Source organism: Pithys albifrons, chromosome 28 (genome assembly GCF_047495875.1).
Source record: "Pithys albifrons albifrons isolate INPA30051 chromosome 28, PitAlb_v1, whole genome shotgun sequence".
Taxonomy (NCBI): Eukaryota; Metazoa; Chordata; class Aves; order Passeriformes; family Thamnophilidae; genus Pithys; species Pithys albifrons.
This window is the reverse complement of record NC_092485.1, coordinates 6,328,367-6,353,374: the sequence shown is the minus strand read 5'-3', so window position 1 is coordinate 6,353,374 and position 25,008 is coordinate 6,328,367. Positions and strand designations below refer to the sequence as shown.

The 25,008-nt window shown below is 52.2% G+C and overlaps 1 protein-coding gene across 1 annotated transcript; it reads left to right on the top strand.

The window, feature by feature from the left end:
- The first annotated feature begins 843 nt into the window (after positions 1-843).
- Positions 844-22,748, top strand: NUDT3 (nudix hydrolase 3). Its single transcript, XM_071578436.1, has 5 exons — positions 844-1,203; positions 13,471-13,581; positions 18,670-18,714; positions 19,422-19,506; positions 20,371-22,748. The coding sequence occupies exons 1-5, from the start codon at positions 1,105-1,107 to the stop codon at positions 20,538-20,540; spliced, it is 510 nt and encodes a 169-aa protein (XP_071434537.1). The 5' UTR covers positions 844-1,104; the 3' UTR covers positions 20,541-22,748.
- Positions 22,749-25,008: the final 2,260 nt, after the last annotated feature.

The following is a 25,008-nucleotide window of genomic DNA, read 5'->3' as shown; positions in this document are numbered from 1 at the left end:
CAGGTCCCGCACCGCGGGGCGTGGACTGCGGGGGGGGGCGGCGGCCGCCAGGTGGAGCTCGGGAGCCAGTGCCGGTGATCGGTAACGGGCGGGGGGCGGACACGGGGATGGACACGGACCGGGTGTGTCACCGGGGAGGGGACGGGCACGGACCGGCTGTGTCAGACGGACAGGGGACAGGTACGGACCGAGTGGTGTCACCGAACCGGGGATGGACACGGACCGGCTATGTCACCGGGGGGAAGAGGGCAGACAAAGCCGCGGTGTCCCACAGACGGACACACGGCCGCGGTGTCCCACAGACGGACAGACGGACACACGGCCGCGGTGTCCCGCAGACGGACAGACGGATCACGGCCGCGGTGTCCCACAGACGGACAGACGGACACACGGCCGCGGTGTCCCACAGACGGACACACGCCCGCGGTGTCCCACAGACGGACAGACGGACACACGGCCGCGGTGTCCCACAGACGGACAGACGGACACACGGCCGCGGTGTCCCACAGACGGACCGCCCGTCCCGGTGCCGCAGCGCCCCCTGGCGGGGCGGGCGGGCCACGTGCGCGCGGCCTCAGCGCTGTTTGCGTAACCGCGGCCGCGGCTGCACCCCCCGCGCCATTCCCGGGCGCCGATGGCGCAGGGTGCGCTATTCTCGAACGCCGCTGCGCCATTCCCGAGCGCAGGGTGCGCTATTCCCGAACGCCGCTGCGCCATCCCCGAGCGCCGATGGCGCAGGGCGCGGGGGCGTGGCGGCGCGGGCAGCGATTCTGGAAGCGGCGCTGCGCCGGTTGCGTGGCGGCCGCGCCGTGTCCCCGCCAGGCCGCGCTGCGCCGCTGGCGTAGCGAGCCCCAAGATGGCGGCGCGGACGGCGGCGGCCGCGGGCCGAGCGCGGGCGGCAGCGGCGCGGCTGGAGGCGAGGGCAGGGGAGAGGCGGGCGAGGGGTGGCAGCGCGTAGCGAGACCCACAGAGCGAGACCCACACAGAGACTGTCGCGGGCGGGCGGCCTCCCCGCGCCCCCTGTCCTTCCCCGCCCGGCGGGTCCCGCCCTCGCCCGCCCTCCGGGCCGCGCGTCCTCCGGCCCCGCCGCCCCAGGAGCGGAGGATGATGAAGCTCAAGTCCAACCAGACGCGCACCTACGACGGGGACGGCTATAAGAAGCGGGCGGCTTGCCTGTGCTTCCGCAGCGAGAGCGAGGAGGAGGTGAGGGCCGGGCCGAGCCGGGGGCGAGGCCGGGCCCGCGACCCCCGAACCGGCCGGGCGGGCTCGGGCCCAGCGCGGGGTGTTTTTAATAGGTGTAATTAAGCGTCGCTGGGAGAGCTGGTGCTTCCCCCCTCGGTTATCCTGCCGGCTGGAGCCGGGGGATGCCCGGGGCGGTGGGACAGGCTGGGCAGCCCGGACGCGGTTTGGCAGCGCGGGGGACCGACCTCGCTGGCAGAACTTGAGTGCAGCACATCACATGAGATGGGAGAGGAAACCTGACCTTGGATTTATAAAAAGAAACTGGGATAAAAGGGGACTGATGGAGTGCCAGAAGTTGCTGTCCAGAGAGCCTGGGAGGAAGTGGAATTAAAGGCGGATTGGTTGGTTTCAGGCGGCCGCGTTGCTAAGGGGCGCATTGTCCGCCGAGTTACGGAGAGACTCCGCTCCCATGTGCCATCTTGCACCGCTCCCTGTTCGTACTTTCTAACGGTGGGCTCGGGGTGCTCAGAGCAGTGAGATCTCCCTCCTGCTGCTGCGGGAGCCAGGCACACACCACTGCGTTTGCTGTGCCCGAGTGAGTGGCTGTGCTAAAGTCTTTGTTCTCCTGATTATCATATTTGTAGCTACAGGAAATCTGAAGGGAATGCAGACAGTTCACTGGAGGAAAGGCAATTAGCATAGATCCAGTTATTATTTAACGTGAAGGAGGCTGCTTAAGCCCTTTGTAGCTGTGCTGGTGTGGGGAGGAGTGTCAGCATTTCAGCAGAAATGGTCTGGAACGACAGCAGAGTGTTTGGTGCAGCTTCAGCTGGTCCTTCCACCGACTTTCAGGAAAATGATGGTAATTTGAACTAACAGTGAAGCAGAACATAATTGTGTTGTGTGACAAACCGGGGTGCCCAGCACAGGGGGGTGAGCGTGTTGGACCCTCCTCGTGCCATTTCACACAATTGCTGAGACACTTTGGAGGTTCTTCCCAAGAGGAGGAGGCTTGGCCGTGTCTGGTGTCAGTGTGGTTGAGGGAAATGTACTTTTAACAGGTACCTGATGCAATCAGCCTTTGGTTGTGAGTTTTATTTTGGCACACCTCAGGAGCTGATCCCTCCAGCTCCCCTGGCCCAGCTGGCAGAGCCCTCAGGTGTGTCAGGGACTGGTTTGGAGTGTTCCCAGTGCTGGGACAGCACGTGTGGCATGTCCCAGTGCTGAGCCAGGAGGGTCCAAGGAGGAAAGTGAACTCGTTGCAGAGGCAGCTGGTGTGGGATGGGATGAGTGCCTTCAGCAGGCTCAGCTGTCAGCTCTGTGCCAGGCTGAGCTTTAAAACCACTTCTGTGTAGTCTCTGCTGTCGTCTGCAACAACCTTCAGCAGATTGAAAAACCTCTTTTAATTTAAACTGGTCCACTTCCAGTCTGTGGTTTGTAGGTGAGACCCAGAGTAGGACAGTCCATTGCTGGTTTCACAGGTGGGGGCTGAGGGAGTGGCTCCCTGTGCCTGTTGTGCTGGGTCCTGTCGGGGGCTCTGGGAGGGTTTTTGTGTGCAGGGCAGGGGAGGGTCAGGGTCACCCCTGAGCTGTGGTCACTGCGGGTGTGTGGCCTCGTCCCCAGGGCCCATCGGGCGGTGGCTGCGCTGCCCTGGGACACCTTGGGGGCTCTGCCGGCTGTGCCGGGGCTGCTCCTGGCTGGGGCCCCTCGGGCTGTGCCCGGTGTGTGCTGGGAGAGAAGCCCCGGCAGGAATGGGGCAGGGAGGGCAGTTCTGTCCCCTCCCAATGGGCCTCCTGCACAGACCTTGGAGTGCCACGTCTGTGTGTGGGGCTGTGACCTGAACTCCAGGCTGGAACTGCATCCCCCCCTCTCACCTGTCACGGCCCTGCCGTGGGAGCTGCCCAGGGAGTGGGACTGGCACAAACACCTTTGGGAACTTCTTATCCAGCCCCGCGGGATGGACTCGGCTCCCGGATCCCACACCTGGCCTTGGCCAAGAGGCTGAGAAACCACTTAAATCAAACTTGGCTCAGTGGCTGAAATCAGCAGGCAGGACACCTTGATTTTTATTAATTTCTCTTCCTAATTATTTCTTAGGTTAATTCTCATTTGTTGGCATTTAACTAAACTTTGAGAGAAGGGGAGTTGTGTGCACTCTCTGCTGCTCACGGGTTGTGGGGCCAAGCAAGGTGTTACCTGTCTGTTTAACAGGGCTGTGAAAGATTTCTTGGTCTGCTCTTGGAGGATAATACTGGTTTATGCTGACATATTTTATTATTGATTGCTTCTATTTAAATGGAAATTGGGATCTATTTAAAAGGTCTCTCCAGGGAGGGGAGAAAGAGCCAGAGCCAAAGTTTGTACATTAAAGATCTATTAAAAGCTTACTGTTTGAAAAGAAGAGAGAAGAAAAGAACTATGTTTTGATAAATAAATTAAACTTACTGTATTTCAGTAGGATTTTTTTTTGTGGGACTGGCTGTTTCTGGTTGCTGTTTCTTTTAAATGCTTCAGAAATAGTAGAACTTTGCTCTTGCCTTTCTTCTTAATTTCCTGCTATGAATTTGAAAAACCCAGTTTTCTCTTGTTTTGAACCTCTCATTAGTTCTGGAATTAAGCAGGTTTGTCAGTGAACAAGAAGAAATAAGAGAAATTCTGTTTACACTTAGAGGGGAGGTGGTTCCTTCTGTTCAGGTGTTTGCTCCCTGTCTGTCCACAGATGTGTTTTTCTTTGAAATCTCAGCAATCCCTGGAGATTGCTAAAGCAGCATGGCCTTGGTTCAGTGACACATTTGCAAATAGTCTTAACAGAAAAATACTTTGGTTTTTTTTAAGTATTTAAGTGATTTATTTTTTCCTTATGCTGCTGGAGGTCACACATTGTCTCTGTATTGCATTTGGAAGCTGCTACTTTTGAGCATGAAAGAAGCTCTGGAACGTTTTTGGAAGACCAAGCATTGGCTGAAAAGATGCCTTTGTTACATATTCCTTTTAAAGAAACTGCACAGGGAGAATTCATTTCAACATGAATCTCAAATGGAGCGAAAAATACATTTCTGACTCGGGCTCTGTGGACAGCCCCCAAGATGTGTGTGGTTTCCCAGCCCAGGAGCCATCTCCGTGGGCAGGATTCATTCAGAGAGTGGGAACAGACTTCAAAGGACCTTCTGGCAGCCGAATGAATGCCCGGACTCTGCTGTTTCCTTCTTTTCCCATGGAGGGAACTCCTGGGGTGTCCGCAGAGGAGGAGAGTGCACAGGGAGAGCTCTGCAGTCCCTGCTACCTCTGGAGTCACTCCGTGCCTTGCCTGTGCTGTCCCTGCCTCTCGCTGTTGCTGGCAGGGTGTTGTTTTACATACACACGTATTTCCAGTGTGGATCAGCTGTTCCCACGGGGAAATGTGTCCTGTGCAGCAGCCGGGGCTGCTCCGAGTGGGGTCTGACAGGGTGGGGGCACCGGGGCTGGGTCACACTGTGGGAAGGGGCGAGCTGCTCCTCAGCCTTAACCACGCGTGTCCTGCCAGGCTTTTGGGGGGAAATGCCTGGGGAAGAACAGGGTCTGGGATGGGTCATCTTTTCTGAGCAGTGAATGAGGCCTGGAAGGAGCCGAGGGAAGGAGGTTTCCCCCGCGGCCTCCCTGGGAAGGCCTTTGCAATGCAAATGAACATTTTCCTTCTGGCCCCTCTGGCCGGTTTTGCTCCAGCTGTGATGGAACGCGGCAGGGCTGGGGTTGGGACCACGGGGTCCTGGGGCTCACGGGGCTCTCCTGGGCCGTGCTTTGCTCCAGTGCACACCAGTAACAGCTACAAGCACTCAGAGTGCCTCACTGTTGGCATGTGAGGGAGCCCGGCATCGTGGGATTATCCTGCTTTCCAGGGAATACAGTCTCAGGATCCCTGTTCCATGGCTTGGCTGGGCTGCCATCAGCTGCATAGAAGGGTTGTGGTTGAACCCAAATAAAGTCCTCCCTGTCTGTTGCTGACACGGTACCACATCTCATCTCCAGGAGGGCAAGGGCCAGCTCGGAAATGGGTCTGCCTGTGCTGCTCCTGCCCCTCAGCTCTGCTCACATTCCCCAAGGGCAGGAGCACGGACAGACCTGCCTTTCATCTTAAAAAGTGTTACTCCTTCCTACAGGGGCAGCTGTCACTGAACGGATTTACAAGCAATTCCAGGACTCTTGTGCTTTCCCAAACAACAAAAGAATGAAAATTGTTACACTTTCGCCTCATGTAGTGGAAGCTCAGCAAGCTGCTTGGAAAATGAAGAGTCAAGTCAGTTTTGTTGTGCTGCAACTCAGGGAGAAGTGATGAATGTGGAGAGAGGAGGGTGTGCTCCACCCTGACTCTGAAGCAGGACCCAGGAGTGCTGTGTGCCCTCCTGAGCGCTGCTTTGGGATCTCTTCCACCTGACCGGAGGCTGGGGCTGGTTTTCCTGCCTCTCTCTCCTCACTCTGTGAGTTCCATGTACCTCCCCCCCTTTTTTTAAAAACCCCATACCCCTCACTTGGTTCGTCTCAGCACCCTCTGGTCAAGCTCCTGCAGTGTGGAGACAGGTACAACTCTTCCCCTTCTCATCAAAAGAAGATGACCATGTGCTTGGACTTTAGCATTTGTTTTTTTAAATCAGGAGAATTTTCCTTGTTTGAATATCTCTGTCATGGGGTCACCCACAGAAACTGGATAGAGCAAATCAGCAAACTCAATTCTACCTTACAAATTCATTTTGGGATGCTGTATGTGACGTCCAGTGGTTGGGAACCAGGAGCTCCATTTGTTTAAATTCTTGATTTTTTTCAATCCTACCAAAGGACTGAATGCTCAGACCAGTCAAGGATCTTTCAAATTTTGAGTGTATTTGTATTAGAATTCATGTCTCTGGGGCTGCCCTTGTTGGGAAGTGGGTAATTCACACTGACTCTTTGTTCTCAGAAATTTCATGCTGACATGTGGGGGGATACGATTACCTGTTGGGTTGGGTTTTGTCACATGTTTCGGATGATTTGAATGATGTTTTCATTCATATTGACTGGGGAGTTACTTTTCTGTGTGCAAGTGACATGTATTGGTGTTGTGTGTAGAATTAACTTCTGGCTGTTTTGGTGGGGTTTTGTGTGCTGTGTTTTGTGTTGACCAGAGCAGTGTGTGGGCACAGCCAGAGTCACCTGGGCTCTGCAAAAGGCCCAATACCCTTTTATTGCTTTTCCCCCTCCTTTTTTCAAGCAGGCAGTTACAGGCCACCATTCCTCCTGGCAGAGGCGTGCCTGGACACGTTGTGTGAGGACTGAGTGGTCACCAGACTGGTTTTGGCAGCAGAAATGGGCTCTGGGGCTGTGGGGTCTCTCTGGGAGTGCCCCTTTATCAGCCCTGGCCCCAGAGAGCAGTGCCTGCTGTGCTGGTGGTTCAGCTGCTCTGGGCCCGGCCTGCCGGGGAAGGGCTGGTGCAGATAATTGCTGTGGTTATCTGCCCGTGGTTTTGCTGGAGGGGAGCGCTTGGGACTGTCCCTCCCTGGAAGGAGCCGGCAGTGGCTCTGTGGTAACAGTAACACGACCCGAGGTGTTCCGAAGCCAGAGCAGCAGCACCGTCCGGGCTGATTTATTATTGTTATTCTAAGCAGCAGCCTAAAAATCAGCAGAATCTTCTTTATTTTTTCCTCTGTGGCTATAGGACTGTAGGTGCGATCCAGATGCTTGAAACTACTTGAACTTCTTCCAGTTCACCTCCTGCTCCTGTTCCAAGACTTGTGCTTTACTTTTGTCAGGTTCTGCAGTGTGAAAACCTTCCCCTTCGTGCTTCCTGCCGTGAATTTCCCACCTCTGTTCCTGGGTACCACAGTGTAGGGTGAATCCCGTTATCCCACAGAGCCTGGTGCTGGTGTGTGTGTGTGGAAATAGCACCTCTGTAAGGAAACACATCCTGTTGAGGGACGGGAATGCTCCTGTGAGGACAGGCTGCTGTGGTCAGGAGAGGGATTGATTTCTGTGGCTGTTGAGGGGCTGTGCTCTGGTCCCAGCTCCTGACACTGCCAGGTGCGAGGCTGGTGTAGCCCTTCTGACCACAGGCTGTGCTCACTCCCACCATGTGTGAGCTCTGGAATGTGCCCAGAATAGCAGGAGGGTGGGAGAGCCCTCCCGGGAGCCTTGGCGTGTGCCCTGGGACTGTCCTGCCTTAGCAGTTTGGCAAAGCATGGGATTTGTTGGAGTGCAGGCGAGGCTGTTTCTGCTGGTGATAGGAGGTGAATTTTGCACAGCTTTGCTAACACCCGTGTCCCTCCTCCCCTCCTGCTCCTCCAGAGCTCCCTTTGTCAGCCTGTGCTCATTGCAGGTGGTTTGACAGGGTTAATGGAGATCCACTTTTGTCAGATAGAAAAGCATTAACTACAGTAGTAATGTCTGGGGATGGGAGAATGTTTGTTAATTTTGAGTAGAGCACCCAAGGTGTTTGTTATGCTGGGCATGGCGCTGGGATCTGCCTGGCCACGGGGCACAGCGAGCAGTGCTCCCACAGCTCAGCTCTGAGAGGAGACTCGTGCTGAACTGAAGTTCCAAACAAAGGCAGCTTGTGCAGGCAGAGCTCCCAGTCAGCCATCTTCTCCTCGGGCTCTGCAGCCTCTGCCGCAGCGATTCCTGCTCTCTGTGCTCTCAGAGAGGATGCTCAGCTGGGAAATGACTTCAATGTTGGGAGGCTTTTTGCTTTAGTCCCTGTGCAAACAACATGCTTTGTGGCTCAGTGTTGATAGGAAGCATGACAGTATTGATAGGAAGCCTGACAATATTGAGGGAAAGCCTGAAAGGCAGCACGGGGACTGTCAGGAGCCAGAGCTGTGGGTTGGGGACTGTCAGGAGCCAGAGCTGTGGGCTGGGGGCTGTCAGGAGCCAGAGCTGTGGGCTGGGGGCTGTCAGGAGCCAGAGCTGTGGGCTGGGGGCTGTCAGGAGCCAGAGCTGTGGGCTGGGGGCTGTCAGGAGCCAGAGCTGTGGGCTGGGGGCTGTCAGGAGCCAGAGCTGTGGGCTGGGGGCTGTCAGGAGCCAGAGCTGTGGGCTGGGGGCTGTCAGGAGCCAGAGCTGTGGGCTGGGGGCTGTCAGGAGCCAGAGCTGTGGGCTGGGGGCTGTCAGGAGCCAGAGCTGTGGGCTGGGGGCTGTCAGGAGCCAGAGCTGTGGGCTGGGGGCTGTCAGGAGCCAGAGCTGTGGGCTGGGGGCTGACAGGAACCAGAGCTGTGGTTTGGCTCCTGCAGCAGGAGGTGCTGGGCCAAACCCTGGACTGAACATCTCTCCTGCTGCTCCCTTGCCAGCTGCCAGCTCTCCAGGCCCAGGCTGGCACGGGTGGGCAGCTCTGGCTTTTCCTGGAAGTCTGGAAGGTTCTCAGCTCATTTTCTACTCATGCTGAGGCCCAGCTTCTAGCAGGCTATGGCCCTTTTAGTCTGCTGAAATGCTGCTGCAGAGCCTCTTTCGAGGAATCGTGTTCCTTACAGTGTAGCCACTCTTGTTTTATTTAGGGTTGGGTGGTGGTTGTTTAAATCCATCATATGAGAGGCCTTGGGAATCCCTCTATTTTTGCTAACAGAGAGTTAAATCTCTGCCTGATTCTGGTTGCCTGGTTTTTGCTTCACAGAGCCCCATTATTCCTGGGGAAAAAAGCAGAAAACCCCCTCCATATGGATACAACAGGTTTGTGTGTGAGTGGGTTGTTTTAAGGTCAGCATTACATCTTGGGGATGCCAATCCAGGGGGCAAACTCTTTTCCCCGTTTCCCGGGGAGCTCCGTGCTTCATGTGGCAATCCAGGCAGCCTTAAATGTCTTGGTGTGTTTCCCATCTCCTCCAGGCAGAGCTGTTCTGCTCAGGTTTGTTTGGATTTGTTTGTTGTGTGCAGCTTTGAAGGTTCTTGCCGTGAGGCTGCAGCCCCGCTCTGGGCTCAGCCCCTGCTGACACTTCAGACTTGGCTTATTTTTCTAATCTTTCTCTTGTGTGGGGGTTTGTGTGTGAGAGCCACAGCAGGGCCACCTCCTGCCTGCCAGAGGGGCTGGTGTTGCTCATTTCCCTGCTTTGAAATGACATAATTGTCATTCAGATCCTGGAAAACAGAGCTTGGCCATGGGACGTGGTACCTGCAAATGCTTTTTCAACAAGTCTACAAGACTTGGCTCCAAAATCCAACTCGGAATCCTTGGTAGGCCAAGAGTCTCAGTAGCCATCTTAACCACAGTTGCCTGGCAATAATAAAGTGGAATGTCCAACCTTCCCATGTGTTCTGGCCTGATTTAAAGAAATAAAAATAAGTAATTTTTGGTGACTATTTAAATTAACTTCTTTGGAATGTATTCAAGTGAAAGCTTTTATGTTACAAAGAAGTTAATGAGCAAAAAAGCCAACTGTCCCCTGGGCTGGCCTGCTGGAAGTTGTGGGATGAGAGGGCCTTTAAGGTCCCTTCCAACTCAGTCCATTCTGGGATTCGGGTTGTATCAACCTGTCCCTTGATCCCTGTGGATGCACTGCATGTCTCAGGACACAGGACTGGTGTGGGAAGGTTTTCCAGCACAGCAGCATCTCCCCCTCTTTTGGAACTTGGCCCCTTTGTCTTGGGAGAGCTCATTGGTAGCAATATCCTGTTTGAAGTTGTTCTAAAAGAATGACCTTGTGGGGCTGGTTCCTGCTCTCTCCTGATGGGATTTCCTTTTTATTAAACAGGAAATAGTCTGATTACATAAAAGTGTGAGAATGACAGGGTTTTCCTTCCCAGGGAGGGCTGTTCATATTAATTCTATTCAGAAAATGCTCAACTGCCAGAGCAGCTGAAGTTAATTTACTTTGCTTCAAACAGTTGTTTACACCCAAAAGTTCCTCCTGGTGTGTTGCTGAGGCTTTGTCTCAGCCCAGGCAGGTTTCCTGGAGCACTCTGTGTCCAGGTTCCATAGCAGAGCCTTGTTCTCAGACTGGAAGGTGGCAGTGGTTCAGGGGCATGAAATGTGCTGTGTGAGTTTCAAAGATGTGGTTTTGCAGCTTCTTTTAATCTTATTTTCCCTTTGAGCTGGAGCTCTGAATTGCAGTCGGAAGCAGCAGAGCTGGTGCTTCCCTACCTGGCAGCAAAGGTGCCCTTGGGATGGCTGTTCCTTCTCCTTTGGCTTTGTCCTCAGAATCACCAGCTGACCTGGGAATGGGAGTCCAGGCTGTGCTGTGGGCAGCGCTGGGGATGAATGGAAATCAAGGACTGTACTTGGAAGGGGTTCAGTGGCAAACCAGAGGTGGCTGGGGGTGGCCCTGCAGTGCTGGCCTGGGCCTGGCTGCTGCCTCGAGCCTGGAGGGCTCTCAGGATGAATGGAGTTCACATGCCCTATTTAGGCATGGCTGACTGATGGTGTTTACATGGACTGGGTGCCTGGGGAAAGGAATTCTGCCTTCCTCTTGGAGAGGGCTGAGCAGTGGGGATGTCACTGTGAAGTAAAACACTGTTCTGGCACAGCCTTGGCTGGAGAATGGGGCAGGCAGGGCCCATCCTGCTCGGCATGTGGGGCTGAGGTTTCCCCCCTCGGACTGGGGAGTGCTCAGGGATGCAGGTGGGGTGGTTTGGTCAATGGTGCTGCTTCGTGTGTTCCAGGGTTGAGTGGTGGGTTTGGCTGGAGCAGGAAGGGAAGGCCTTGAGGCTTTATTGTTGGTGGGATCCACAGAAAACTGATGATAACGGGAGTGCGGGCACTTGAGAGCGCTGAGCTCTGATCCAGACTGGGAAGAGGTTGGCCCAGCAGGTGCCACAGTATTGCTGTGACCCCTCTGCAGTTTCTGCCCTAAGCTCTGCTGCTCCTCGTTACAGGGCTGGGGTTTTGACCCTGTCCCCTCACCCTGGTGTTCAGGTGTGCTGACCCCCCTCTTCTCCCTGTGCTGAGCCAGTGGGGATGGGTGGCCCTGGAAAATGAAAAATCACTTTGGTCAGTTGGCAGAAGAGACTTTTCAAGATAAAAGAACTGGGAAACCCTGGAAATCTTGTGCTTGTTTTTGTTTCAGAAGTTTAATTTTAAATTCTGTAGGTAGATTTCTCTTGATAATTAGTGCAAATCTTTTCATATCCTACTGGCAAATCACAGTTTCTCCAGTAAAGCCTGGGATTTCAGTGTCTCCACAGTGTAACTGAAATGTCTGACACTCTTACAGCTGGCCTGGAACATAATTGGACTGGTATGCTGGAAAATTTCTGGAGCAAGTGGCTTTGGCTCCAAGCTTTGTGCCAGTGAAATGATGAAGTACAGCAGGAAGACTCTAATGAACGAGCTTTGTTTAGAGAGCTGGGCAACAGTATTACTTTTGGTTTTAGTTTCCATCTTTGCTCATAGATGTATTGCAAGTGGATTTAATAAGCTCAGTGTCTTGCTAATCTTTGGGACAGTCTGTAGCCAGCTGAGAGCATCAGTCAGTGTTTGTGTTGCTGGAAGGTGGCAAATGAGAACCTGAACTTGTACAGAGCAGAATTGCACTGGAATAAATGTGGTTCAAGAAAAACTGCCACAAAGCACATGTATGGCAAATCCTGGGAAGAGGGTTGATCCATTTTTCTCATTCACAAAAGTCTGTCCTTCTGCACAGCACTTTCCTAGGGGGTTTTAAGTGGTTTTTAATATGGGCTTTTATTTTGCTTATACCTCATTGAACAATGTCCTCTAAACTGAAAGCACCCAAGTGCTGACTCCAGAGCTGAATTCTTGGGTGCCTACAACAAAAGAAGCAGCAAACAGGGGGCTGAGAGTCTGCTCAGACAATGGCACATAAACACTGCAGTGAGAGTTCCCTGACATGTACGTGCTGTTGGTGACAAGTGCAGGGACAGGCAAGGCCAGAGGTACCAGGACAGTTCCATCAAGGTACCTCTGCAGAGGGTGGAAGTGCTGAGCAGCCTCTGTGTGTTTCTGCTGTTGGCACGAGGAGTGTCCTGAGCTGTCAGGGCTTGGCAGTGCCCGAGTACCGCAGTGAACCCTCGCTGGGAGCAGGTGATGCCGTGAACTCACACTGGGAGCAGTGAACTCACACTGGGAGCAGGTGATGCTGTGAACTCACACTGGGAGCAGTGAACTCACACTGGGAGCAGTGAACTCACACTGGGAGCAGGTGATGCTGTGAACTCACACTGGGAGCAGTGAACTCACACTGGGAGCAGGTGATGCCGTGAACTCACACTGGGAGCAGGTGATGCTGTGAACTCACACTGGGAGCAGTGAACTCACACTGGGAGCAGGTGATGCCGTGAACTCACACTGGGAGCAGGTGATGCTGTGAACTCACACTGGGAGCAGGTGATGCTGTGAACTCACACTGGGAGCAGTGAACTCACACTGGGAGCAGGTGATGCTGTGAACTCACACTGGGAGCAGGTGATGCTGTGAACTCACACTGGGAGCAGTGAACTCACACTGGGAGCAGGTGATGCTGTGAACTCACACTGGGAGCAGGTGATGCCGTGAACTCACACTGGGAGCAGGTGATGCTGTGAACTCACACTGGGAGCAGGTGATGCCGTGAACTCACACTGGGAGCAGTGAACTCACACTGGGAGCAGGTGATGCTGTGAACTCACACTGGGAGCAGTGAACTCACACTGGGAGCAGGTGATGCTGTGAACTCACACTGGGAGCAGTGAACTCACACTGGGAGCAGGTGATGCTGTGAACTCACACTGGGAGCAGGTGATGCCGTGAACTCACACTGGGAGCAGTGAACTCACACTGGGAGCAGGTGATGCTGTGAACTCACACTGGGAGCAGTGAACTCACACTGGGAGCAGGTGATGCTGTGAACTCACACTGGGAGCAGTGAACCCTCACTGGGAGCAGGTGATGCTGTGAACTCACACTGGGAGCAGTGAACCCTCACTGGGAGCAGGTGATGCTGTGAACTCACACTGGGAGCAGGTGATGCCATGCCCGGGGTTTGCTGTGCAGAGCAGGGAGTGAAGCACTGTGGAGTGTGGGAGCAGCTCAGTGTCCCTGCTCTTGGAGTTTGCACGGCTGGCTGGCTGGGGCTGAGGATAAAGCGGAGCACTGGCAAGGACTGGCCTTGGGACGGGCTTATTGCGGGGGTGAGAGATGCAGAGAGGAGCTGTGCCCCGGGGTTGGGCTCTGGGAGGCAGGGTGCTGTGTGCCCTCACCTGTGCCCTGGGGTCTGTGTGCCCTCCCCTGTGCCCTGTGCCCTCCTGTGTGCCCTGTGCTGTCACTTGTGCTCTGTGCCCTGCCCTGTGCCCTCCTCTGTGCCCTGTGCTGTCACTTGTGCCCTGTGCCCTGCCCTGTGCCCTCACCTGTGCTCTGCCCTGCAGGTGCTGCTGGTGAGCAGCAGCCGCCACCCCGACCGATGGATCGTGCCCGGGGGGGGGATGGAGCCCGAGGAGGAGCCCGGCGTGGCCGCCGTGCGCGAGGTGTGCGAGGAGGTGAGTGCCTGACCCTGCGCCGGGGGTTCGCTGCCCTCACTCTTGCCTGTGTTCCTGCGGGTGGAGAGGGACACGGGGTCACTGGTGGTGTCCCCATCACACGGGGGAGGAATCTGGAGTCCTAAATAAAGAGCGCTTGGGAATGTAATTAAACCTCTCAGCTGGAATGAACTTGTCCTTGCCTAATACCTTTAACTGAAAATAGGTAAAATTCAGCTCAAGGCGCTTCAGTGCATATGAAGATATTCTCTGCTGTGTTTTCTCTGTATGAAGAACAGTTTCTTAGAAGAACTTCAAAATCCAGCTGTGCCTTTGTGGAGTACTTTGTCTAGTACTTGGGTAGGAGGTAGAAAAAAGCCCTTATGAGCCACTAAAGACACTTGAAATGCAGGGACCTTGGTGCATTTTGGTCCAGAACAGATTGTGATGTTTATGTGCATAAGTAAAATTGGCTTAAAGTTACCATCAACAATTCCTAAAGTGTACATGGGTTGGTTGGCTTGGTTTTTCTTTTTCACTTAAAGCTGTTTTGGGAAGGAGATCAAGCAGTAGATCAAACACAGATCGATGGGCTATATGGAGAAGAGATATTTTTCTTTTAAAGCTGGAAGAGCAGTTTTTTTCTTCATAAGAAATGTAAAGGCAGCAGATGGCAGTTACTGCATTGTATGGAAAACATGTCTTTAGAATTTGCTTCTGACTATCAACACATTGGAGAGATGCTTGTGTTCATAAACAAGTAAATGATTATAGATGGATGACCAAGTAGGTTCATGGTTACATAAGGCAGGATTAAAAATGCTTTTGAGAGGGTTATAAATCTTTGTGCCCTGTGCAGAACAAAAATCAAGAGCTAATTGATGGGACTGGGGATGAAGCTTCTCCTGTAGTTGTTGTCTGGTATGTGCAGGTTTCTCTCAGACATATTTGGAAGTACTTGCTTCTGTCTGACAAACCCCTGAATATTTGGGCTGTTTGACTCAGATGAGACGTGGCAGCTCCTGAGTTACGTGTTTCTCTTTGGATGTTTTTATCACCTGGCAGTTTATCAGAAGGTACAAAAGATGATATAGTTGAAGTGTATTTTTTAAGTGTCTTTAGGTCCCTCTGGTACTGGGGATTGCTGCTTGCAAATTTTGTTTCCAGCTTGTGACAGAGCTGCTGCTTTTCCGGTAGCTGGGCAACCTTTCAACCACATTACAAGCCAAAGTAAGTGTAACCAGAACAATAGAATATTTTTAGCTGCAGACTTCTGCTCTACAGCCCGAGCATAGTTAGTAATGAATGATTTGATACACAAGTGCAGGGTTCATTCAGGAGGTACGTGGCTTCACCTCTCAGCCCTTAAAGAAGTGTGTGTGGACACTCCCTGGCCGGGCAGCAGTGCCGTGCGAGGGCCACACTCTTTCCATGCCAGCCCTGGCTGGAAGGGAGCCCTGGCAGGGCTGGGCAGCGCAGGAACTGGTTTGGGCTGGCTGGGATAATCCCACTGCCTGGGCTGGTGTTCCCTGCTCACGTGGCCCAGTGCTGGCTGGGGCTGTAACTCCAGCCTGGCAGGGTGAGCCGTGCCCAGCAAGGAACCTCTGCCTGGCTGCTTCACAGGGAACTGCGGGAGCTCGGAGCACCAGCAGCACCCACGGCTCCCCTGGGCACACCCACGGCTCCCCTGGGCACGTGGCTCACCTGGGCACACCTGTATCACCTGGGCACATGGGGCTCCCCTGGGCACACCCACGGCCCACCTGGGCACACCCACAGCTCCTCTGGGCACACGTGGCTCACCTGGGCACACCCACAGCTCCTCTGGGCACCCGTGGCTGGCTCTGGGTGCTGTGGCAGCTGCCACAGAGCTGTCAGGAGCTGACACCACAGGGGCTCCCTGGGGGACCTGCAGGGACTGGCCTGTCACATGTGCAGATTTTTAACTTCGCCACTCACTGTTTTAATTTTACCCTGTATGTATTTGAGTTTATCTGTGTTATTACTGGAATAATTGTCACCTGAAAACATCCAGCTTTTCCCTCTTCTGATATTGCAAATTTTAGAAGACTGTTCCAAAAAAGAGATGTTGATTCTGAGTGAAGGCTGTAATCACTCTGTCCCAGTTTGAGTTCAAGTCCTTGTCCTAGTTTGAGGTAGCCCTCATCTATATTAATCTGTACTAGCACAAGTATTAAAGTAGACAGGTACCAACACTTGTCATGCTCACTGTTGTCTGCACAAAATTGGAAGTGACTGCAGTTCCTGGGCATTGTTTGTGGCAGAGTGGCAGTAGACAACATGCCAGCTCTGGGTCAGAGCACCCTTTTCAGAATAAAACCTCTTATTTCTGACAGATTGTTGAGAAATTCTGTGATTAGTCCTCTAGAGCTGGGAACTCCAGGTGTGTTCTGAGGTTCACCTTTAGAAAGTGTGTGCCCTTTCCAAAGAGGTGTTGGTGCTCATAGAATGTATTGTTTTACTTAGGAACAAGAGGGTTTTGTGGGTGTGAGCAACTGGTGAAGAACATGGTTTAGAAAGAGATGCCTTAAATTGAACTTACTACAGAGTGACTTTGAAAGAAGCCTGCACAGCCATCTGTGAAACCCATTTCATGTTTCACTTAAAACATCATTCACATCCTGACCTTTAAATGCTTAGTAAATGTGGATGAGTGATGAGATGGAGGCCTTGATCTCCTCCTAGTCATCCCCAGCTGAAGTGGTGGCCCACAGTCACTGTCCCTTCCCCTGGGTGCTCAAACTTCATAAAAAGGGTGCAGTGTCTGAACAGCCTTCACTCTGTCATGGTATTCCATTTCTGTGTCACAAATGTAGCAGCAAATACTGGTGTCATGCAGTACAGAATGAGGTGAATGAGTGTGACCCTCTCTGGGACACAGCAGTGACAGCACAGTGTGCCCAGCACAGGCCTCGTGGGTGGGATTTACACCCTCACTGCTGCAGGTCTGAGAGCAAAGATTTGGGTGTTCCACCACAGTCTTCTTGCCCAGCAGTAATCTGTAGTAGATGCAGGCTTTGAGCCTAATAGAGCAAAGTGAAATAGCTGAAATTCCAACCCACATTTTCCTTAGCTCAGATGGAAGGAAATAAAAGCTGTCCCGAGGAACAGATGGTGTTGCTGCAGGCTGCTTTTTGCATCTGACCCCAACTTATTTTCAGCTTTGAAACCTGAACCTGCTGTTCTTGGATGTCTTCAGTAATTTTTCTTTATTAAAACAAGTTGTTCCATGAGCAGCAGAACTAGTAAAGCTTCGTTTCCTCTGGATTTTTGCTCCATGTCCTGAGTGCCCAGCCCACCCCTGTGGGTGCAGCAGTGGTTTGAAGTGTGTTTGTGAGCTGGCTGGGCTCTGGCTGTGGCTGATGGACCCTTTCCAGAGCTGCCTTTTCCTCCAGCAAGGACTTCCCCAGCCACTGGACACTGATTTGGATCAGCAGAACAGGGAAAAAGCTCTGTGTGTCCTCTGTTGTGCCCGAGTGTGCCTCTTCCCAGGGAATCCTGTTGTGTGATTGCCTTGCTTTGTTCCCACACCTGCAGGTGGAACAGCTGGTGCTGGTGCTCTCCTGCCTCTGTTGGTGGGTTCAGTGTCCTCCTGGGATGCTCCTGGGGTGCTCCCTGTACTCTGAGGAGTGCAGCATGGGCTCCATGGGCAGCACTGCCAATGCCTGGGGGGAACACGTGCCCAGATCAGCTGTGCTGCCTCTGCCCCACTCACTGGAGTGGCCGAGGAGGGGGGAGAATTCTCAATCCATTTACTGTCAAAGAGACAATTCCAGAGTCATCTGCTGCAAGTTTAGAACATGCTGCAGTCCTGGATGAGCCTGTGACTGTGCTTTAACTCTCCAAGAAAATGCTGTTAGCCCATGGGAAAGGAGGAGATGTGGCTTTTGTGCAAGGAACAGCCTGGCAGTTCTGTTGCTTGTTAACAAGTTTGCTTTGTTAGTGAGAGCAGCTGTAGATTATTTTCTCGTGGGCAACTTTTGTGGTGGAAACTTGTGTGAGACTTGCATGCCTGTTTGCTCCATTGTACAGAGACTCTCCTGTTGGTTTCTTTAAAATCCTCTGTATAAGGAAAAAAGGCTGAGATGGGCACTGACCCCGGGAGCAGTGGCTGATGTGCTTTGCAGGCTTTGGTAGGGCCTCACTCTATAAAATCAGCCCAATGTTTGTTTGAATCAAACCATTAATTTTGTCACCATTTAAAGCATGTGTGGTAAGTTCATACATGAAACAAACCTCGGCGCTTTTTCGAGTTATCTGATGATAATTCAACATGATTTCCCTACAGCACGTGTGTCTTGGCATCATTTTTTGTGCCTTTTTGGGTGAATGAGACCAGGCAAGACAGAGCAGGAGGATCCTGGTTTGCAGACTGTACTCTTTCCATCCCCTCCCTTTATCAGCACAGAAGGAAGGGCTCCTCACCTGCCTCTGCTTCTTCAGGCACAGCTCTAGAGCTGGGGATAAACTGCCTGGGAGGCTGGTTGGGCAGGATTCATCCTTAGTTTCCAGGCTTGCTGGTTGCCTGGAGATAAATTTATTTCTAGTCAGGCTTGAGAGTTCACTAAACCATCACATCACAGCACTGAAGTGTGTGTTTATATTGACTGTTTTCAGGTGTGTGCAGGATATCCCTGAAATACCTGGGAGCTGTCACGTTGCTCTGAGGGTGTAAATGGATGTCTTACACATACTTTAAAATTATTTCCTTAAACTGTAATTGTGAAGGGGTAGAACTGCTAAACCCCAAGCCAGCATTCCTGTGCTCAGGGTGGAACAACCTGCAGAGGAGGTTCTGGTCATGAGGAGTGTGTTAATATGAAAGGAGTAACTCCTCAAATATTTCTTCTTTCTCTGGATTGAATTCAAAGTTGTTTGAATATAGGAAAACAAGATAAAAAATCGTGGGAATGCATGGGTGGTTAGAACTTGGGATACATTTCTGTTGCTTGTCTCGTGACCGTGTTGGCTTAAGATTAGCAGAATTTCAGAGCGTTTGCTTCTTGTTCCTGGTACTGCACAGCAAGTAGGAAACACGTCCTGAGCTCTTGTTAAAGCATGTTTCTTTTCTCTTTGAACTTCCCCTAGGCTGGAGTGAAAGGGACGTTAGGAAGATTAGTGGGAATTTTTGAGGTAAGTTTCAGACGTTGATGCTGTGAAATTTTGTTGCAAGGAATTGTCCTGGGGTAGCAGTGGCTGTGCAGTGAAGTGAGCTGTGCTTGTCGGAGGGAAACTTCAGGGTCCCTGTAAATAAAAACTGACACTGATATGTTCAGCAGTTCTGGTCATTGCAATGGGCACTGCAGCTGAAATCACTGGTGATAACTGATGTAACAGTGAATATTCTCAGTGCCTTCACACCTGTCTTGCTGCCAAAGGCCACCCCCAGCCAGGGGGCAGCCCCTCTTTCTGCAGCACCCCCAGCACCCAGCGGGGCTGTGCAGAGTGTGGTGCTGTGCACAGCCAGCCACTCCTGGGGGTGCTGGGCAGGGCCACAGTCAGCAGACACAGCTCTTCTCACCCTCCTTCTGTCATGGACTCTGCCCTTTCAGAGTTGTGTGAAATACATACAAATCCTCCCCGTGGTTTTTTCCCAGCTGAGGAACTGATTTGTGAGAACATCAGTCCACAGATCAGGAGCTACACTTTGGGGCTGGAGTCCCCATTAATGTTTTCAGACCCCTCAGTTAAAACACAGCAGTTTTCAGTGGCTAAGAACAAGCTGTCACGTGGGAGGACCTGCACCCCAGGTGCTGCAGGGTTGTGGTGGGCAGTTTGCAGTCCCCCCTGCCCTCCTGCCTAACGAGCTTTGCTGTTGCTCTGTTCCCTTTGCCTTCCAGAACCGGGACAGGAAGCACAGGACATACGTTTACGTACTCATTGTCACCGAAGTGTTGGAGGACTGGGAGGACTCTGTCAATATTGGTGAGCTTTGTGCTTGCTGCCATTAATTAACTGATGCAGACAAACCACATCAGCTCAGCGTCCCTCTGGGACCTGGAATCCCTGTGTCAGTGGTCAGGAAGGGTACCACTTGTGTGTCCTTTGGTTGCTTGGGAAAAAATTGTGGTCAAATTGATGCTTTTGTCACCTCTGTGGCCCAAGAGAAGCCAAATAACTGTCCAGCTGTCTCTGCAGAAATTTGTGTTTAATTCTTGGACTGGAAGGTACAAAGCAAAGAGCATGAAGAGCTGTCCTGTGAGACTAGAGGAAATATATATGTGGGCAGTGTGGCTTAATCATTCCCTGTTATCTCTGAAATCTTTGCATTTAAATCAGATTCCCAAATGGAAATGAACCTGTTGTTCCCAGGAAGGATTGCACTGCAGCACCTGCAATGTGACTCCCCTTGTGCTGTGTATGGAAGGCATTTATGGGTAGAGAGTTATCCACAGGAAACTGAAGTTCACTTCCAAATTGATAGAAAAGGGGTGTAGTGGTTGGTACTTGTCCTGGATTGTCTTAAAATGAGTGTCTGACTTGAATAGGAATTGCAGAAATAGCAAAATAAATTGGGGGGGGGGGGTGTTTAATTAGGAAATGCAAGACAGGGGTTGCACTGCCAGAAACAAACACTTGTCCTGGGGTTGGAGTGGGAGGCCCTCAAGATCCAAGAATCTCAGGAGAAAATTCCCCAGTGTCTTTGTGCTGCCAGTTTGCTGACAGGGAAGTGACTCCTGCAGCCTTGGTGGCTGTGGCAGAGAGTGACAGCTCAGGAGCAGGAATGTTCAGACTAGGAAGGACAGTGTCATTCTTGTTGCAGCCACTGATTTCTCTCTTTGCCTGCAGGAAGGAAAAGGGAATGGTTTAAGATAGAAGATGCCATAAAAGTTCTGCAATATCATAAACCAGTGCAGGCCTCCTATTTTGAAACCTTGAGGCAAGGCTGTCTGGCCAACAACGGCACCCCGGTCATGACCACGCCGTACTCCGAGAGCTCCGTGTCCGACATCAGATGACTGACGAGGGCCCTGCCAGAGCCATTTCCAAACCCGGACTGACACCTGGATCCCCCTCCCCTCCCCGTTTCCATGCCTCCTCCCTCACACCAGGCATGGGCAGCTGCCTGGGGCAGAGCAAGTGTTCAGAGTGCTGCGATTTAGTGCAAGGTGGGATTTTTTTCGTTGGCTTTTTTTGCTTTTTTGGATCTGTATTTTGTAAAATACATTTTGTGCATGAAGTGCCCCTCTCCCGGTACTCCGCTCCTGGAGGCTGCCAGCCCCGCCTCTGCCTTGTGCTCTGAAGTGTCCCAAGTGTCCCCTTCGTGTCACCCCAGCCAGAGCCACTTTTTTTTTTTTTTAATTAAAAGACTTCAATGTGAGATCAACTCTTCAAGTCTTAGTCTGTACTGTAAAGTGCTGCTCAGACCCGTGGGGGTCACTTGCAGCACGTCTGTATAAACTTTTTTTTAGATGGAGGATCTAACATTTTAATTTTGCAGGAATTTTTTTAATCCTGGTCTGCTTCTGAAAAGAAGGGTTCATAATTAATCTGTTTGCCTTTTGTTCTGTTTTTTAAAAACACACATTCTGTGACAGTGCTAGTGGCTGGGCCAGTTTACTCCCCATCCAGTATCTCCCGATTTAGTGCAGTGACACTTGAAGTTGAGGGCAGAGTTCGGATCACCTGCAGACATCCCTGTGGCTCCGTGGCTTCTCCGACAGCTTCTGCCAATGTTTCTGCATTTTCATCAGAGTGAAACCACAAGGAGTTGGTCTTTAACCCTCGGCCAAAACCAAACAGCCTCAGCAGCGCCACGGCAGAACCGGATTGCGCCGTGTGCGGTGGGAGCCGGGGCTGCGGAGGGGTCAGACAGACAGACAGACAGACAGACAGACTGAGGCTCACCAGTGCTGCCCCTGCCCCTGCTGCTCTGCTCGTGTCTCTCTTGTCCACATGCCTTACGCCGTGCTGACCCGGAGACTCGGAATCTGCGCTGAGCACCGGAGCGTGCCCCGGAGCGTTGCTGGTCGGATAACCACGTGTGTGCTGGAGAGAAGTGCTGGGGGAAACATTCGGGTGTCGGTCTCTTGTCCTGTGGCTCTGCAGCACTTGCAGTGGCACGTGGAGCGTGCGTGGAGCGTGCCCTGGGTGACAGGTACCGCTGCTCGGGCAGCATTCCCGGGGGAGCGCCCCCGGTGCGAGGGCACACTTCACACGGGGTTTGTTGTTTTATTGCTGTAAGTTTCATGCTGTCTTGATTTGCCAACAGTGTTGTCTAGTTGGGAAATAAAATGGGAAGGGTTGGGGCTGGGGGGTGGGTTGGGACAGGTACAAGTTTTGGGAGGGGCATTAATTAATCCCTGGCTTGGGACAAAAAGTAGTTGCTGAGTTCAGTAACTTCTCCTTTGTCAGAGCAGAGCCAAGATGTGAAATTAAATCTGCAGTACTCTTTTTTTTTTCCTTTTCTTTTTTTTCCCTGCTCTTTATTTAACAAAAAATATTCTAATAAACACTCACTGTTCTGGAGTTTTCTCTCTTCCCGAGAAGCGCTTACAATATGAATATCTGATAGAAATATCCATGGAGCCTGGGACAAGGGGGAATGGTATCCTTGCTGGTTTGGCAAAAAGCTGTTCAATTTAAGATCCTCTTCTGTTCCTTCCCTTGTTCTCCCTGCTTTCATCGGTGTGGAGTAGCAAGGCCAAAAGCAGTGCCAGCGATCGCTGACATGGAAAACCGCGCGTAAGGAACAGCCTGTTATTCAAGGAGTAGCTCAAACCCGGGTGTCTGGAATTGAGCCTGAATTACACCAGTTCAGCTCACTTCAACTTAGAGACGAATGTACAATCCTTTCTCACTCTTTGCTGGTCAGCCTGAACCAAACTCTCAAAGGGCTTGAATATTCTGTCTGGAAGTGTACAAGAAATTCCGACAGTCGCTGTCCCCGTGCCCTGCGAGGCACCTGACACAGCCATCTACTGCCTTCAAGGAGTCTTGGTCTCTTCTCTACAGATTAGTATGTTGGAAATGCTTTGCAACAAAACAGCTGGTACTCCTGAAAGAGTAACTGCAGTTTTAATATCAGCAGCATGCACACTTTTGTTTTTAAACTAAAAATGTTTTTACAGGGCTGTTAAACTGACAATTTAGGGTAGAATATTGTTAATGACTTGCTAATGGCTTATTTGTTTGGGTCAGAAAAATAAATTGTGCCAAGAAAGTGTTTTAATGTGGCATGAATTGATGCTGTTACCACAGAGCGGCTGATGTTATGCCTCGTAACTGGAAATGGTGCCCGTGCTCCCTGAGCTCTCCCTGCACCACCATTCCCGTCTTCCTCAGTGTCTGAGGTTCTCTCAAGAGCTGGTCCAGCTGAACACCCAGAAGTTGAGGTGATTTTATCCAAACTGTGTTACTTTGTTTGGGACCGACAGCCACTGCCTGTGTGAGGGACGGGGCCCTTTAGGGAGGGCAGTCCCGTGCTCTGGTCCTGCTCGGTCTCACAGCTGAGGCCACTGCCCTGACTGTGCTGAACTCATGGGTTGAGTCAGGCTCCCAGCCTTGCTGGAGCTGGTGCTGTTCTGAGCTGGTTGGATAGTGGGATTCTTACTCAGCATGGGGTGACTGGCCCGACCCTTCCCTGGAGCATCACTCAGAGCAGTTCTCAGCTGGCTCTTGCCCAGCTCTGCTCGGGGCAATGGTGTGGGGTGGGTCCCACGGGGGACCAGCAGCTGTCGGGCTCCCCTCAGCTGGCAGAGCTGTCTGATCCCGGGAGGTGGATGCTGTGAGCTCTGCCCTGCTCTCCATGGAGCACAGAGGCAGTTCATTCAGCCAGAGCTGGAATGTGCCTTAAAGCAAACTCTGTAAAGGGAAAAATGAAAAGGGGTTGGAATCTGCAAGTGTTGCATTTTCCCTTGTGTGGACACGAAGTATTCAGTGGTTAAAAATGTGGGTAGGGAATGTCAGGAATCCTCAGTTCCCTTTCTGGATGTAGCACAGGCTCTGGGCCTCTGCCTCACTTTTCCATGCAGACACCACATCCAGCATTCCGTGGCATGTGGGTCGCTCCTGGAGAGCAAAATCCTGGAGGCTGCTCAGCTCCAACATGTGCCCCAGTTAAAACAGCTGTAGATTTTCCTGCCTGTTCTCAGAGCTGCTGTTTTATCCCAAATGGCTGTGTTTGTGCTTTCACACAGCCTGATGCAGTGGCTGGACCTGTGGGAGTCGGAGAGGGGTTGGTTTTGAGGGTTTTACCCTCCTGAGCTGAACCTGTGGCTGGGGGAGGATCAGAGGTCTCGGTGTCTTGAGCCAAACCCGCCCCAGCAGTGGAGGGGTTGCCATCTGAGGAGCTTTTATCCCACAGAGATGCTCAGCAGCACTGGGTGACCCAGCACCTGCTCCCTGGCTCTGTTCTCCTGGTCAGCAGCAGCAGCATCAGGTGGCTGTGGCCCTGCTGGGACACAGTGACCCTGTGGCTGGAGCACCCCTGGGCTTGTCCCCGAGCCCCTGACACACACAGGGTGGGATCCTGCCTTTCCTAACACTGCAGTGAACTAACCCAGCTGCTCTGGGCTGCAGCAGAGGCAGAGCTGTAGTGCTCTACTTGGGATAGTGTCAGGAGTCTGTACATAACCAAGGAGAGGTGTAGGTGTTGAAAAAGAAACTGAACTGGACTGAAGTTGTATTCAGGAGATTTCTAAAATCTCTTTTTGGTGCTAGTCCATAGGGGGGTTTTTTCTTTCTTTTTTTTCTTTCTTTTCTTTTTTTTTTTTTTTGGTGGCAAGGTGGGAATTTTTATTATATCAGAAGACCTGGAACAATCACTTTACATTTGCTGCTCCATCTTTCCATGAGCTCTGTGTGCCTGGGGCTCCCTGGCAGCCCTTGGAGATGGGTGTGAGTGTGTCTGCCTGAGCCTTCTCCATCCTGAGCTGAGGAACCTCCACAGTCAGTCAGAGCCGTGGGCTTTGCCTGTCTCTGCCTCATGTCTGAGCTGGTACCTTTGTACTCACCCTTGTGACTGAGGGTGGGACTGACACCGACCCAGGCACTGACAGGTGTGAGCAGCCCGAGGGAAAACGGGTTCTGACCCCTCACAGATCCTGTTCTGAGTCATCCAAATGTCCAGGCCTGGGGTGGGGACCTGATGGAGCTGCAGAGCCTGGTGAGGGACCCCTGGGTGTCCTGCTGTGTGTGACGTGGTGGGCGTGGTTGGGATATGGTGTCAGCTGGGTGGGGTGTGCTGGGGTCGGTTGGGATGTCTGGTGGAGGTTCTTGTGCTGCTCCTGCCATTCGGCTTTCACAGGGAAGTGTCAGCAAGTTTGGAGGAAGAAAGCTGATACAGGTTATTAGAATTAAAAGAAGCCTGAGATTTCCAAGTGTTTTCAGTTAATCATAAGTGAAAACATGTCCCCTTTCCTTCAGGGCTCAGATCTCAGTTGAAGCCTCTGGATAAGGCAGGTGCTCTCCTGCTTGGCCCTGACT